We start from the raw sequence: 16,661 nt of genomic DNA on the forward strand, positions 1-16,661 counted from the left end.
GGCTCTGACGATAAGGCACGAACTGTTCAAAACTCAGCCTTTGTCTGAAGCAACAAAACAGTCATAAGTGAAGGGATATGAGGATACATATTGCTGTTGGAAATGTCCTGTGTGATTGCACTTTGCAGTTTTACTCTCTCTCTCGAGAGAGGTCTGAGCTTGGATTTTTCCCGCACATGGAGATGTTTGTGTTAATTCAAACACATATTTTGCTTCAGAAGCTGACGCGCTGACGTAATTTGTTTGTTCCATCAACTGTAACCAACAGCAATGATTAGGATTATAACCGTTCCTTTGTAGTCTGTCTCCTGTATAAATATGGATGCATGACAATGCATCATCTCAGAGATCCTCACAGAGCCGTGGCGTCCAAATCAGCACGAATCACTGCTGCTGAGAGAAATGGGGAAACCGGTAATTCTGAGGATCCGAGAGATTTATTATCCTGTTATTGGGGCCATTGGCGTTCCAGGTGAGGCACAATTGCAATAATATCGATCCTTGTGAACCGCGCCTTGGTAGGTTTTATTTTATATTCGCTGTCAGTTTTACCCAACCCGTCGTCCGATCTTAACGGAATGAGCAGAGGCCGGTTCATTTAACCTCGCTACATCGTAGCTTGGCGAAACTGTCCGTACTGTCGAGGGCTCGGTAAATGCAATGAATGTGTTGAAACAATTTACATTTGCATTGATCAGGAATCAGAGAATCGGGTGGTATTAAATACCGTTTATGTTTTAGCAAGTCATCGACCAGATAACAAATGCCGACAGCGCAAAAATGTAATATCCCGCAGATTCAGCGAGAAAGATGATTTTGGATTTAATAATCCTTTAGTAACTTCAAGGTAATTGGTACGGTACATATACTTTAAAGTACATATATATGGTTAATATCGATATCTGCAAATTAAAAAAATACAGGTAATGTTGAAATTGATAGCCAGATTTATAATATGAAATGAATGACACGGAAATGTACTAACAACGTATTGGACAAATGGAAATGTTGACATTTGAAATCAATTGCACAAATCTGCAAGTTAATCGAACTGGGCCGAAGGAACATGCAGGAACTATCAGAATATGGTAGTGTGCAACAGAGACAAGTTGCTATTACGTGTCACCCTACCCCAATGGTAGCAGGCCAATTGGTAAAATGCTTAATGATGCATGAGTTTCGTCAGCCCTAATAGAATACCTTTGATGAAAACGGTCGAATGGAGTGTGTATCATTCTGGTCATTGCACGACATGAAGGATGTAGATGGATATTTGAGGAGGGAGGTCAGGAGAAGTGACCGACTGGCCAGAGTTATTTGGCTGAGCTGAAGTGCGGAGGGGATATATCAGTGAACTACAACGAATAACGATAGTTTACAGATACAGCGCGGAAACAGGCCCTTTCGGCCGACCGGATCCGCGCCGACCAGCGATCCCCGCACATTGGTGTTTGGTTCTTGGTCCTCCAAAATATTCCAAATGCAATTTAACACTATTTTATATCCACTAGGGACAATTTTTAACATTCACCAAGCCAATTAACCGGCATACTTGTACGTCTTTAGACGATAGGAGCACAGAGAAAAAGAGATAGGTCTGCCTTACGATGATTGAATAGTTAGAGGGTATGCAGTCGAATCAAATAAATAAAAGACAATTGCAAAAACCCGTTTTCACTGGAAATATCCTGCCATGAATTTGATTTGAACAGGTAGTGGAGGGTGTATAATTAGCCTATTTCCAAATGTATGAGGACGTGGTGAGGCGCAATTTGAATGTTTGCGAGTCCACACCGGGAGAGGATTGGTTAAATTAATTCCCGTTGGTCACTAAACATCCAGGGTTAAAGGATTCACACGTTCAATATTAGCCCATTTAATGCACTTTTAAGATGTGTGTTGTGTGATAATTGAAGGTTTTAGGGAAGCAGATGTTCAAAGTGAAAGTGTAATGGCTTCATTCAGCAATGCTTAGGTTTAATTCAGCTATCAATAGGCAGTGAGGTAATTAAGTGATTAGACATTAGTCCGTTGTCCATACAATATCCCCTAATCCCGGGTTGAGAATAATTAGTGGACATTCGCATTTGTTCCTCGACACCACTGAGGATTCATGGTAAAAGGACATATTTGTAACTGACTTGGATTGTTACCTGTTGCAATCCAATGTCATTCTAGTGAAGCGGGGTTTAAAAACAACAGTGTGGGAGAGTGGACAGAACGACGAAATAGAGTGGGAGGCAAAGCAGACAAAATTAAAAATTATGGAAATCAAACGATGACGCTTGACGTACACGCCAAAGCTGCTGCCAGATTGAGAGAATTCATTGCGCAGGTGTGTATATCGTTATCCGAACTTTCATCGGCTTCGGTAAAATATCTTTTAATTAATTCTCTGCATAAAATACATTTGCAAGATCAATAGAAACGATTGTTGACGATAGAGTGATATCATTCATAGTTCGTCAGCTGAATTTAACAAATAGCGAGAGTGCATTGATAATTTTTCCGATATAATAGTAATCGAACGTATCAAGTTCAGTGTAACGAAAACGATTCACCTATCCCGGTGAATGCCGACCTTTCCTGCACGGCTTTCAACTGACTTTTGATTTTTTTTCATGTCTTGGTTCATCCGGGCTCCTTGTTCAGGACTGCCCCAATCCCAAAATTACGGTTCATGCCCGAAACACTCAGTCGGTTCCGATCGGTTGCCCCGGTCTTGAAGCAGTAACTGTTTCCCATTCCACATATGCACCCAGATCTGAAAGTTCTCATGTATAATTTGCAGATTTCCAGCACTCGCGGTTTTAGTGCATCCTCTCTAGTTTCCTCTTTTTCTCTTTCCCTCTTTTCCCCATAATTCTCTCTGGACATCACATGTTTCTTAAAACCAGGCCGAATTTTAGGGAAGCCCTTTCATGCTTGTTTTGACTTAAGGGAGGAATGAGTCTTCTGCAGCCCGTTTTCTGAACGTTCATGATCTGAATAGAGATTCCGATTTGAAGCAGCGTGTTCCCACTCTGAGACGATTTATTAAATTCATACGCCCCTGGGCCCTTGTCGGCCTTCGGAGAACGCAGAGGAAGAACGTTGCGCAGTGAGTGATTTTCCCAATTCTCACCGGTGGCCCTTATGAAAACGTTGCGCTCCACTAAATCACCCGACCTGTTCCCTCCCATAAATCACCTCTCTCCTTCAAAGACCAACGTATCAATATTCCCGGGATGCCACATTCCCTGGATCTCATATTTCACCTCCAGGTCTGATCAGTATCTTTTCTGTTTTGTTTCTCTCTTTTACAGTTAACTTGGTGGCGATTGTGATCCTGTCCCGAGGGAAGTGTGGTCTCTCCAAATGTATCACTCGCTACCTGGTGGGAATGGCAGCGGCCGATCTCCTGGTCGTTATCTCTAACCCTTTATTGAGGAGGGTTGGTCAGAGTTACTATCCGCGATCATTCCTGTACATTACACCCGTGTGCAGACTCACCATCGTCTTACTTTCGACAGCCACGCATGTTTCTGTCTGGCTGACAGTTGTCTTCACCTTTGATCGGTTTGTGGCCATTTGTTGTGAGAAGCTGAAAACAAAATATTGCACCGAGAGAACGGCAGGTGTGGTTATCGCGACAGTGAGTGTGATGAGCTGTTTAGTCTCCATCCCTTTGTACTTTATTTACAGACCAGGAGAGGTTATTGATGGTGTCCCATGGCGTTGTGTCGTCACGCGGGAGTTCTATACTTCCGCAGCTTGGGGGGCATTTGAGGTAACTGGCCGCATTTTAACTCCATGCATCCCGATTTTCCTGATTTTGTTGTTCAATGTTCTGACGGCCGCACGTATTTTAGTGGCCAGTAGAGTCCGCAGGGGGCTCCGGGGCTGCAGCAATGGAGAGAATGGCAAGGACCCAGAGATGGAGAAACGCAGCAAATCTATCGTTTTACTTTTCAGTATAACCGGCAGTTTTATATTGTTGTGGATAACACAGTTTGTGTACATGGTTTACAGGAGGATTGCAAACATTCAGCTTTATACCTCTTACTCTGATCCTAACCTTATCATAGAGCAAATATCATTTATGTTGCAAGTTCTCAGTTCCTGCACCAATACATGTATTTATGTCCTGACGCAGTCCCAGTTCAGAGAGGAGCTGAAGAACGCGGTGACATATCCACTAAATGCCGTTCTCAAAATATTAAAACCATAGAAAGCACATGATTCGGAAAGGAGCCTTAGATGCGATTTTGCAATCCTTGACGCTTTTCGTGGGATTGAAAGTATATTTTACTTCAGGAACAGGCTCGCGTGAAACACTCGCAACTCTCAATGGATAATTATTTACTATTGCTGATCACACCTGTTGAGACTTGGTTTGTTCTGTGACCTTTAGATCAGTTTTAGTTTAGTTTGGAGATACAGCGCGGAAACAGGCCCTTCGGCCCACCGAGACCGCACCGACCAGCGATCCCCGCACACTTACACTATCCTACATACACTGTGAACACTTTTACATTTACACAACGCCAGTTAAACTACAAACATATACGTCTTTGGAGAGTGGGATGAAACCGAAGTTCTCGAAGAAAACCAACTTAGGTCACGGGGGTAACTTGCAAACTCTGCACAGGCAAGCACCCGTAGTCAGGATCGAACCCAGGTCTCTGGCGCTGCGAGGCAGCAGCTCTACCGCTACGCCACCGTACCGCCGGATTGAAGAAATATCTTTGAAAATATGTCATCGATGTTTTTAACTGGGTTTAAAACATATTTTCCTTTCTCAACTATTCCTTTTTTTGAGTTGACGTTATTTTCGGTTTATAGTCTGAGGACGGTTAATATTTAAGACTATAAATGATGTCCAGGCACGGAGGTACCGATTGTCTGCTGTCAACAAGTAAGGTTATAGAATTGTCTAAGTATTCTCGTCAGTGTTACCGTCTCGCTGAGAAGGAATGGCCTTGAACTGAGCCTGAAGCCGAACACATCCTCAGTCCGCGTGCAGCCTTGTTTTCGTAAAATATTTTATATCAGGCACTGTGGAGGGTGCAGCGATTATCAGCGAGCTGACAATCCCAGTAAGGGAAATTATCTAACCCTGGCACTTAGGTCGGTCCCGCAACGCCGGAGTCGGGATCAGCTCTTTCCTGAGAGACCTGTTTGTCTCAAAGAGCCACTGGCTTCAGGCCTTTACAAGATGAGCTTTTGAGTTGCTCTTTGGGTTTCGCTGATTTCAGTTTCGTTCCCCCTTTTCCGTTCACCGATTTCTTGGCCGACTTCACCTTTTCACCGCGGCGCGGGAAGCGGTGGCAGCCGGGGATGGCGTGAGAACCCGGGAAGGTAGTACGGACCTGGGATGTCGAGGGCAGCCGAGGGGTCGTTGCGAGCCTGGGGTGACGCGGTCAGCCGGGAGGCGGCGCGACCCTCGAGTGGAGTCGGCATCGGTAGGTTGTTGCGTCCGCTGTTACCGAAATCCGTTCAATATTTTTCAGTTAGTTTCCAACCATCTGGATGACGACGAACCATTGTAGAAAGCCTTTGTACTTCAAAATACCCAGTTAATCAAGTTGATCAACTGGATCCTGGGAGGAGTTTCAGGGACTAAGGAGCAAAGTAAAAAAGGAGATCGGAGTCTAGCTCTAGCAGACAGTATTGTGGACAATCCCAAGAGATTTTATCAATACATCGCAGAGGATCCAAGGAGAGATATTCCATCGGCTTTTACGTTATTTTTAGTGCGTTTTAAGAATTTTGCGTTAATGTTCTTTGGTTGCTTTATGCGGGGGTGGGGGGGGGTGGGGGAGGGGGGAGGGGGAAACTTTGTCTCAATCTCTTACGTTTCCGGCGATGCGACTGTTTTCCCAATCGTATCTCCGGTCGCTCTGCGGCCCAACATCATAGAGCTGCCATGGATCGAGACTGACTTTAAGCCCCACCGCTTCCCATCGGAGCCTGCGATCCCTTGCCTGGGATCGACGCTCCAACCGCGGCCTGCGGAGTTCACCATCGAGAAGCTCGCAGTCTCGTGTAGAGACCGACGTCGGGAAGCTCCAAAGTCGCAGGAGGTTCGTCGAGCCCCGATCTGGGATCCGATCGCCCGGCGCGGGGAGATGAGATCCCCCGACGCAGGAACTTGATCGCCCCGACGCGAAGGGCCCGACTGCCAACTAGATCGTCCCATCAACGGTAGAACAAAGAAGGGAACAGACTGAACTTTTTTTCTGGATCTACTTCATCCTGCAGTTGAATGAACGCAGATGGAACTGCCCACTCCCTGTTGATAAAACAATGGGGGGGGGGAACAGCACAGATGGGGATGTTTAAATTCTCTCGCACTTTTTATTGGCAAAACGATGAAATGGACATGAATTAGTAAAATTTATATATTCCATCCTTTTTCTCATCGCAACATTTCAGCGGCCAGCCACGCATTCCGGGAACCGCTGTCTCTTTCTCCCAGCACCAGAATACTCGACATATCCCTCCAGTATCGTGACATCTTTGTCCAGGCGGGGTAAACTCTGCACAGGGAAATACATCAATCTTTGTTTCCGTGTATGTGAGCGAAAGCGAGGAACTGGTAGATTTTCTACGCTCTGGAGATACCATGTTTTCACATTCCTGTCTACATTACTATGAAACCTGAATTATATCCTCTATCGAAACGTTATTGAGAATGATCTGTGCTCCAGGCCCAGTATCCAACGGTTGCGAGGCTTATGGATAAAGACAGGGCAGGCCTGCGAATTAAAACTCTGAAAAGGGGCAAAACTAACAGAAACTCACTCGAGTTGCTTGGAACAGGTTGTTTGCTAAAGAGGACATCCAGAAGGAGCGTCCGGAAAGTGGGATGTTTGTTATACTGTGCTGACTGGACTTCAGGGCATGCTTGTTCCTGTTAGAGTGAAGGACAACGACGGTGAGGGTAAGGAAGCTAGGATGACGAGAGAAATTGAGGCTCCGGCCAAGAATAAGGTGGAGGCATGGGGCAGGCAACTGGATTACATGTATAGAGTCATAGAGTCATAGAGTCCAACAGCACAGAAAGAGGCCCTTCGGCCCATCGTGTACGCGCCGTCCGTTACCAAACACAGTCTAATTTGAATCCCATTTCCCCGCATTTGGACCGTAGCCCTGAATGTTGTAGCATTTCAAGTGCCCATCCAAATGCCTCTTAAACGTTGTGAGTGTTCCCGCCTCCACCACCACCCCAGGCAGTGAGTTCCAGACTCCAACCACCCTCTGGGTGAAAAAGTTATTTCTCACATCCCCCCGAAACCTCCATCCCCTTACCCTGTATCTATGTCCCCTCTTTGTTGAACCTTCCACCTGATGGAGTTTCACTGATTGGGTTTCGGTAACTGGGGAGCAGGCAAAAGATGGAAATCAGGAATGCAAAAAAAGGAGGCTGGGGATAATCCAAAGAGAAAAGGGTAACCAAGAAGACAATGGGGCCACTCAGGAATCAAAGTGGACATCTCTGTGGGGAGGCACAGAGGATGGGCAGAGTCCTCAATGGGGTTTTCTCCTCTGTTTTTACCATGGAGAAAGACATGTAGACTGGGGAACTTGGAGCAGTTGATGGAGGTCTTGAAGGCAGTCAATATTACAGTATTGAATCTCCTAATGCGTATGAAGGCTAACAATTCACCTGAGCCTTATAAGGATACTAGACCAAGTGGACCCGTTGGGCCCAACCCTCTCCTGCATTCGTGCAGCACCCTCTCCTCCCCCCACTCACTCCCTCCTCCCACCACCCCCTCATTCTCCCTCCCCTTCTCCTGTGCTCCTCCTCCACTCCTCCCCTCCCCCCCCATTCCATCCCCCTCAACCACCCTTATCCTCTCCCCCCATCTCCCTCCCTCGCCCCTCTCACCCTAGGAGATAGATTTAAACTTTAAAATGTGAATAACTTCAAAAATATAACACCGATTTCAATGAAACTTCTTCCATCAGCACCAAAGGGACGATGGTAAGGTGGGCCTAAAATTGTCGCGCTGTCATGTACTGTTTTGGCTGTAGTTCAGGAACAAACAAACAAACAAGAATTTTAGTATATAGATATCTGAGGACGCTGTGGGAAGCTTGAGAAGTAATTGCGGATCCCCTTGAGATATACGCGTCATTAAATAAGAAAGACTGGAGGGTGGCAAATGTGCATCTATTTAAGAAGGGCTGCAAGGCTCATTCTCCTGCGGTCCAAGGAATACTGTAGAGTCCTAGCCTGCTCAACCCATCCCCATTGCGCAGGCCCTCGGGTCTTGGCAACATCCTCGTAAATCTTCTCTGAACCCTTTCAAGCTTGAGAACATCTTTCTTACAAGATGGTGACAAAAAGTGAACACAATATTCTACACAATATTCTAAATATGGCCTCGCTAATGTCTTATACAACTGTAACATAACCTCCCAACTTCTATATAATACTCTGACTGATGAAGACCATTGTGCTGAAAGCCTTCTTGACCACCCTATCCACCTGTGAGTTCACTTTCATGGAACTATGCACCTGCACTCATGGATCCCTTATCTTTAAAACACTCCCCAGAGCCCTATCATTCATTGTGTAGATCCAACACATGTTAGACTTGCCAAATTATTACACCTCATATTTCTCTGTATTAAGTTCCATTGGCCATTCCTCAGCCCACCTGCCCAACTGGTCAAGATCCCGCTGCAATCTTTGAAAACAATCTTCACTGTCTACAATACCACCCACTTTAGTGTCATCTGCAAACTTGCTAATCATACCATATACATTCTCATCCAAATCATTGATAGAGATGACAAAGAACAATGGGCCCAGCACCGAACCCTGAGGCATACCATTGGTCATAAGCCTTGTCCGAAAAACATCCTTCCATCATTACCCTCTTTTACCTTCCAGGAAGGTAATGTTATATCAATTCCCTTATCTCTCCTTGAACCAATGCGATCCAACCTTCCAGAGTATGAAGTGTGGCAACTTGCGAGTTAACTTGCACAGTGGCACATAAGTAGAGTTGCTACCTTACAGGGCTTGTAGCACCAGAGACGCTAGCTCGATCCTGACTAAGGTTGCTGTCTGTACGGAGTTTGTATGTTCTTCCCGTGATTGTATGGTTTTTCTTCGAGATTGTTGGGTTCCTCCCACATTCCAAAGACGGACAGGTTTGTAAGTAAATTGGCTTGGTGTAAGATGAAAATTGTCCCAAATGTTTGTGGGATAGTGTTAATGTGCGGGGATTGCTGATCAGTACAGAAACGGTAAGTTGAAGGGCCTGTTTCCACGCTATATTTCTAAACTAAACTAATTTTGATTTGTGAAACAGTATGAAGTAAGTGAGTGCAAAGCTTGACACTTGATTGTCAGAATGGTTCTAAGAGAACATTGAATGATTTAGTCCAGATGGAATAGAATGGAACCAAATGATTCTGTTCCTCTATGAAAAAGATGCTTGCAGGATATAAAACTGCAGATGCTGGTATAAATCGAAGGCAGACACAAAATGCTGGAGTGCTCAGTGGGTCAGGCAGCATCTCTGGAGAGAAGGAATGGATGTTAGCATTCTCCCTTGTGTCTTAAGAGGTAGTGTCTCTTGAAGAGGTTGTGCAAGAAGGTGTCCCTGCAACAAATATGTGTCAGACGCTTTCGATGTGGATTTTAACTATTTATTATTTGTTTTCTTTTGTTACTTGCAAAGGTTTTAACGAAGGAGATGTGTAAATGTGCAGTTTTGTTTTGTTTTCTCTGTAATTTTAAGTTTGTTTTGCTTCTTCCTATTTCTTTTCTTTTGAATTGATTTCAAAGAGACACCCACGCTGGCCATGTGGATTCCAGGGTAAACTGTTAGTGTCTCTAATCAGGATATTGTGATGCCAACATTTCAGAAAGAAATTGGCATTTGGGGAAATTGTGAAGAATGTACTTTAATATTAGGAGTTTGAAATTTGTACTTTGGGAGGTAGATTGGAACAGTTGGAGAGTAATTCTAAACATTGCTTTTCTTGACAACAATGCATTTCTGTGGGATTTAAAGACATTGCTCGTGTTCTAGATTATTGATTTTGAGTTTTTTTAGTACTTTTGGTGAAATTTGTTTTGATGTAATTACAGTGTTTGTAAATGGAAATGAGCAGCACTGATTCCTGTTTCCTGGAATTCAAATGTGTAATGGGGTTAGTTCTCAACCTCTTGGCTCTAAACCTCGTCGTCCACCCTCGACCTTTGATGTTCCACAGAAAACAATATAAATCTATCCTTCTCCTTGTAGTTGAAGCCCTCTAATGCAAGCAGCATTCTGGTAAAGCACATCTGCACCCTCTGCAATGCCTCCACATCTTTCCTGTGATGGGGTGATCAGAACTGCATGCAATACTCGGGTGCTGCACTGTAAGGAGTTTGTACGTTCTCCCCGTGACCTGCGTGGGTTTTCTCCGATGGGTTATCTTCGGTTTCCTCCCACACTCCAAAGACGTACAGGTATGTAGGTTATTTGGCTGGGTAAATGTAAAAAATTGTCCCTAGTGTGTATAGGATAGTGCTAATGTGCGGGGATCGCTGAGCGGCGCGGACTTGGTGGGCCGAAAAGGCCTGTTTCCGCGCTGTATATGTATGATATGATATGATATGATAAACAATGTCCTATGGAGCTGCAACATGACTTCATGACATATTCAATGCCCCTATCTATGTATACTGCCCCCTTCAGTAAGCTATGAACTTGGACTCCGAGATGTCTCTACACATCAATGCTGTTAAGGGTCCTGCCATTATCTGCACACTCTCCCCTTACTTTCAACCTCCCAAAGTGCAGCACCTCACACTTGCTCGGATTGAATTCCATCTACCATTTCTCCGCCCATTTCTGCAGTTGATCTTTACCTGCTCTACCTTCTGACAGCTTTTCTCACTATCTGCAACTCTTCCAGTTTTGGTGTTGTCAGTGTATATGTGTGCGTATGCATGCATGTGTGTATATGTGTGTCTGTATGTAGACACAAAATGCTGGAGTAACTCAGCTGGTTCGGCAGCATGTCTGGGGGAAAGGAATAGGTGACATTTCGCGCCGAGACCATTATACACAAACAGAAGAGGTCCCTGCGGAACTCCACTGCTCACAGACCTCCAGCCAGAATATCTTCCTTTCACCACAACCGTCTGTCTTCTACGAACAAGCCAGTTCTGAATTCATACAACCGAATCGCCGTGAATCCCATGCATCTCAATCCTCTGGATTAGACTACGCCATTACAAAATGGCGGCACTGCCCTAGCAGCTGCCGCTCACCTGCGGTCCATTTGTCTTTGTGTTTTTGTTGGTTTTTTTTGGTCTTAATTGTAGTTGTAATGTGGTGTTTTTGTGTTTGTGTACTATGTGTGTATGTGGGGGGGAGGGGGAAACTGTAACACTATAAATATGTGTCCCTTCAGAACGGAGACCCGACCTTTGTTTTCTGGGCCGTGTCTCCGTTCCTGCTGCGGCCTACCATCGGCCCAACTCCTGGAGCTGGCGGCCTCCATCGGACTTACCATCCAAGTCCGTGGATCGGACTTACCATCACCGGAGCCGGCCGTCTTCGGAGGCTGCGTGAGCGGCTGCGACTCGCCTTAGGTTCGGGCCGCGTGGATTCCGACATCGGGAGCTCCGGCAGCGGCAGCGTGTTCGCCCGCCCCGGATCGCGGGGCTTCGGGCGCGGACATTTCACCGTCCGGCGCGGCCTAAGATGGCCGCGGGATATTTCTCTGCTGGGCGGGGGCTTCAATGTCGGGAGCCACGACCGCCCCGACGTGCAACAACAGCGGCAGCAGCGTGTTCGCCCGCCCCGGATCGGACTTATCATCAGCGGAGCCGGCCGTCTTCGGAGGCTGCGGGAGCGGCTGCGACGCGACGCGACGCGCCTTGGGCTTGGCCCGCTGTGGACCGTCCGGTGCGGCCTGCAACCACAACAACCTGACTGCGGGCGAGGACAGCAGGAGAAGGGAAAGACATTGTGGCCTTCCATCACAGTGAGGAGAGAGAGGACTGGTGGAGACTCACTGTGATGGATGTTTCTTTGATGGATGTTTCTTTTTTGTGTGTTTTTGGGGTTGGGTGGTTTGAGTGCCTGTTTGATGCTTTTATTGTTGGACTGTGTTTTGGGGGGTTTTGGGGTGTGTGATTTGAATGCCTATTTAATGCTTCTATTGTTGGACTGTGTTATGGGGGGTTTTTGGGGTTGGGTAATTTGGGTGCCTGTTTAGTGCTTTTATTGTTGGACTGTGGGTGATTGAATTAACATTTTGTTCAAGATGGCCGCGCCGTTGTGTTTGGCTGCCTGCCACTGTATGTTTCTTTTTTTCCTAGTCAGATGTGCAGCACTTTGGTCAACGTGGGTTGTTTTTAAATGTGCTATACAAATAAATTGACTTGACTTGACTTGACCCTGTGTGATTTTATTCAAAGCCTTACTAAAATCCATGTATACAACATCCTCTGCCCTGCCTTGATCAATATCCCTCATCACCACAAACGCCTCAATCAAGTTCGGAAGACACAAACTGCTGCGTACAAAGCCAAGCGGGCTATCCCTAATTAGCGAATCTCTTCCAAATGGGAGTATCAAAGATTTCTCTCCAAAGGTTTCCCTACCACTGATGGGAGGATCAACAGTCTATAATTTTCCGGATGCTCTCTACTTTCCTTCTCAAACAAAAGAACAACATTGGCCGCTCCCCAGTCCTCCAGGTCCTTGCCTGTGGCTGGAGAAAAATTAAAGCTGGAGAGAGAGAGAAGGAACGCTGACGGATGCGGGTGGCGGGGCTGAGGATAGCGTTAATCAAAGGGGAATATGTAGACAGAGAGGATAATGAGTACGGAGTGCGCAGAGAGGATAATGAGTACAGCGAGGGTGGGAGAGGAAGATGCGTGAAAACGGGGAAGTGAGGGCAAGAGATGAGACGGAATAGGTGATGGGGCATATAAAGGAGAAAGACGAGGGGGCTGGGAGACCCGTTCCTATATTCCGCAACTTGCCCAGTTACCTGATTTGGAACAACAGACATCTGTTTCATTATCACGAGTCCCATATCCTGTAACTTCTCCTCAGTGAAGCCGTAGTGATATATTCACAACAACGTTTAAAGCCATTAAAAGGGCTGTTCGCCACCTCCGTGCCTGGGGGTCATTTATAGTCCTTAAATATTAAACGTGCTCAGGCCAGCAACCGAAAATAACGATATGTCAACCCAAAAGAAACTTGATCAACGAGAATAATTGAGAATGGAAAATATATTGTAAACCCAGTTATTTTTGCCTTGTATTAAAAGTGAGGGATGTGGGGAATCCGCTGCGGTGGATGTTTATGTTAACTTTTATGTCGTTCTGTATCTTGTTGCTTTTTCCCCCTATGGCTGTATGGTAGTTCGCATATCACTGTACCTTAATTGGTACAAGTGACAATAAAAGACTTTAGAAACTTCCATGACATGTTTTCAAGGATATTTCTCCAGTCGGACGACACGGTGACGTAGCGGTAGAGCTGCTGCCTGTGTTCGATCCAAACTACGGGTGCTTGTCTGTACGGAGTTTGTAAATTCTCCCCGTGACCCGAGTAAGTTTTGTCCAAAATCTTCGGTTTCGTGCCACACTCCAAAGACGTACAGGTTTATATGTTAACTGACGTTGTGTAAACATAAAATTATCCCTGGTGTGTATAGGATAGTGTTAGTGTGCGGGTATCGCTGGTCGGTGCGGACTCGGTGCGCCGAAGGGCCTATTTCAGCGCTGTATCTCAAATCTAAACTAAAACTGAACTAGAGACTACAGAGCAAATCGAGCCTCAACACATGTGATCAGTGATAATAAATAACTACACATTGATTGTTTCACGTGAGCGTGTTCTTGAAATAAAATATACCTTTATCATCATCATATATATACAGCCGGAAACAGGCCTTTTCGGCCCAGCAAGTCCGTGCCGCCCAGCGATCCCCGTACATTAACACTATCCTACACCCACTAGGGACAATTTTTTTACATTTTACCCAGCCAATTAACCTACAGACCTGTACGTCTTTGGAGTGTGGGAGGAAACCGAAGATCTCGGAGAAAACCCACGCAGGTCACGGGGAGAACGTACAAACTCCTTACAGTGCAGCACCCGTAGTCGGGATCGAACCTGAGTCTCCGGCGATGCATTCGCTGTAAAGCAGCAACTCTACCGCTGCGCTACCGTGCCGCCTTTATTCCCACGGAAGATAGACACAAAATGCTGGAGTAACTCAGCGCGTCAGGCAGCATCTCGGGAAAGAAGGAATGGGTGACCTTTCGAGTCGAGACCCTTCTTCAGACTGATTCCACTGTTTAATCCCACGAAGAGCGTCTAAAGTTGCAAAATCGCACATAACGCTCATTTCCGAATACTGTGCTTTCTATCGTTTGATTATTTTGATAATTGCATTCAGTGGATATTTCACCGCTTTCTTCATCTCCTCTCTGAACTGGGACTGTGTCAGGACATAAATACACGTGTTGGTGCAGGAACTGAGAACTTGCAGCATATGTGATGTTTGTTCTGTGATTAGGTTAGGATCAGAGTAAGTGGTATAAAGCTGAATGTTTGCAATCCTCCTGTAAACCATGTACACAAACTGTATTATCCACAACAATATAAAACTGCCGGTTATACTGAATAGTAAAACGATAGATTTGCTGCGTTTCTCCATCTCTGGGTCGTTGCCATTCTCTCCTTGCTGCAGCCCCGGAGCCCCCTGCGGTCTCTACTGACCACTAAAATACATGCGGCCGTCAGAACATTGAACAGCAAAATCAGGAAAATCGGGATGCATGGAGTTAAAATGCGGTCAGTTACGTCAAATGCAGCCCAAGTGACGGAAGTAAGGAACTCCCACGTGACGACACAACGCCACGGGACACCATCAATAACCTCTCCTGGTCTGTAAATAAAGTACCAAGGGATGGAGACTAAAAAGCTCATCACACTCACTGTCGTGATAACCACACCCGCCGTTCTCTTGGTGCAATATTTTGTTTTCAGCTTCTCACAACAAATGGCCACAAACCGAACAAAGGTGAAGACGACTGTCAGCCAGACAGAAACATGCGTGGCTGTCGAAAGGAAGACGATGGTGAGTCTGCACACGGGTGTAATGTGCAGGAATGATCGCGGAAAGTAACTCTGACCAACCCTCCTCAATAAAGGGTTAGAGATAACGACCAGGAGATCGGCCGCTGCCATTCCCACCAGGTAGCGAGTGATACATTTGGAGAGACCGCACTTCCCTCGGGACAGGATTACAATCGCCACCAAGTTAACGGTAAAAGAGAGAAACAAAACAGAAAAGATACTGATCAGACCTGGTGGTGAAATATGAGATCCAGGGAATATGGCATCCCGGGAATATTGATACGTTGGTCTTTGAAGGAGAGAGGTGATTTATGGAAGGGAACATGTCGGGTGATTTAGTGGAGCGCAACGTTTTCATAAGGGCCACCGGTGAGAATTGGGAAAATCACTCATATGTGAATGTTCTTCCTCTGCGTTCTCCGAAGGCCGACAAGGGCCCAGGGGCGTAAGAATTTAATAAATCGTCTCAGAGTGGGAACACGCTGCTTCAAATCGGAATCTCTATTCAGATCCTGAACGTTCAGAAAACGGGCTGCAGACGACTCATTCCTCCCTTAAGTCAAAACAAGCATGAAAGGGCTTCTCTAAAATTGGGCCTGGTTTTAATAAACATGTGATGTCCAGAGCGAATTATGGGGAAAAGAAGGCAAGAGAAAAAGAGGAAACTAGAGAGAATGCACTGTATGGAATGGGCTTCCGGAGGAAGTGGTGGAGGCTGGCTCGATTTTATTATTTAAGAGTAAATTGGATAGGTATATGGATAGGAGGGGATTGGAGGGTTATGGTCTGAGTGCAGGTAGATGAGACTAGGTCAGGCAGAATGGTCGGCGTGGACTGGTAGGGCCGGACAGGCCTGTTTCCATGCTGTAGTTGTTATATAATATATGTTAAAACCGCGAGTGCTGGAAATCTGCAAATAAAACATGAGAATTTTCAGATCTGGGTGCATATGTGGAATGGGAAACAGTTACTGCTTCAAGACCGGGACAACCGATCGGAACCGACTGTGTTTCGGGCATGAACCGTAATTTTGGGATTGGGGCAGTCCTGAACAAGGAGCCCGGATGAACCAAGACATGAAAAAAAATCAAAAGTCAGTTGAAAGCCGTGCAGGAGATGTCGGCATTCACCGGGATAGGTGAATCGTTTTCGTTACACTGAACTTGATACGTTCGATAACTATTATATCGGAAAAATTATCAATGCACTCTCGCTATTCGTTAAATTCAGCTGACGAACTATGAATGATATCACTCTATCGTCAACAATCGTTTCTATTGATCTTGCAAATGTATTTCATGCAGAGAATTAATTAAAAGATATTTTACCGAAGCCGATGAAAGTTCGGATAACGATAAACAAACCTGCGCAATGAATGCTCTCAATCTGGCAGCAGATTTGGCGTATTCGTCAAGCGTCATCGTTTGATTTCCATAATTTAAATTTTGTCTGCGTTGCCTCCCACTCTATTTCGTCGTTCTGTCCACTCTCCCACACTGTTGTTTTTAAACCCCGCTTCACTAGAATGGCATTGGATTGCAACAGGTAACAATC

At 45.7% G+C, this 16,661-nt stretch overlaps 1 protein-coding gene across 1 annotated transcript; it reads left to right on the forward strand.

Moving 5' to 3' along the window:
• Positions 1 to 402: 402 nt before the first annotated feature.
• On the forward strand, positions 403 to 4,210 carry LOC144612321 (putative G-protein coupled receptor 139). The gene is made up of 2 exons (XM_078431896.1): positions 403 to 472; positions 3,306 to 4,210. The coding sequence occupies exons 1-2, from the start codon at positions 403 to 405 to the stop codon at positions 4,208 to 4,210; spliced, it is 975 nt and encodes a 324-aa protein (XP_078288022.1).
• The last annotated feature ends 12,451 nt before the right edge of the window (positions 4,211 to 16,661 follow it).

The sequence above is a fragment of the Rhinoraja longicauda genome, chromosome 44 (genome assembly GCF_053455715.1).
Source record: "Rhinoraja longicauda isolate Sanriku21f chromosome 44, sRhiLon1.1, whole genome shotgun sequence".
Taxonomy (NCBI): Eukaryota; Metazoa; Chordata; class Chondrichthyes; order Rajiformes; family Arhynchobatidae; genus Rhinoraja; species Rhinoraja longicauda.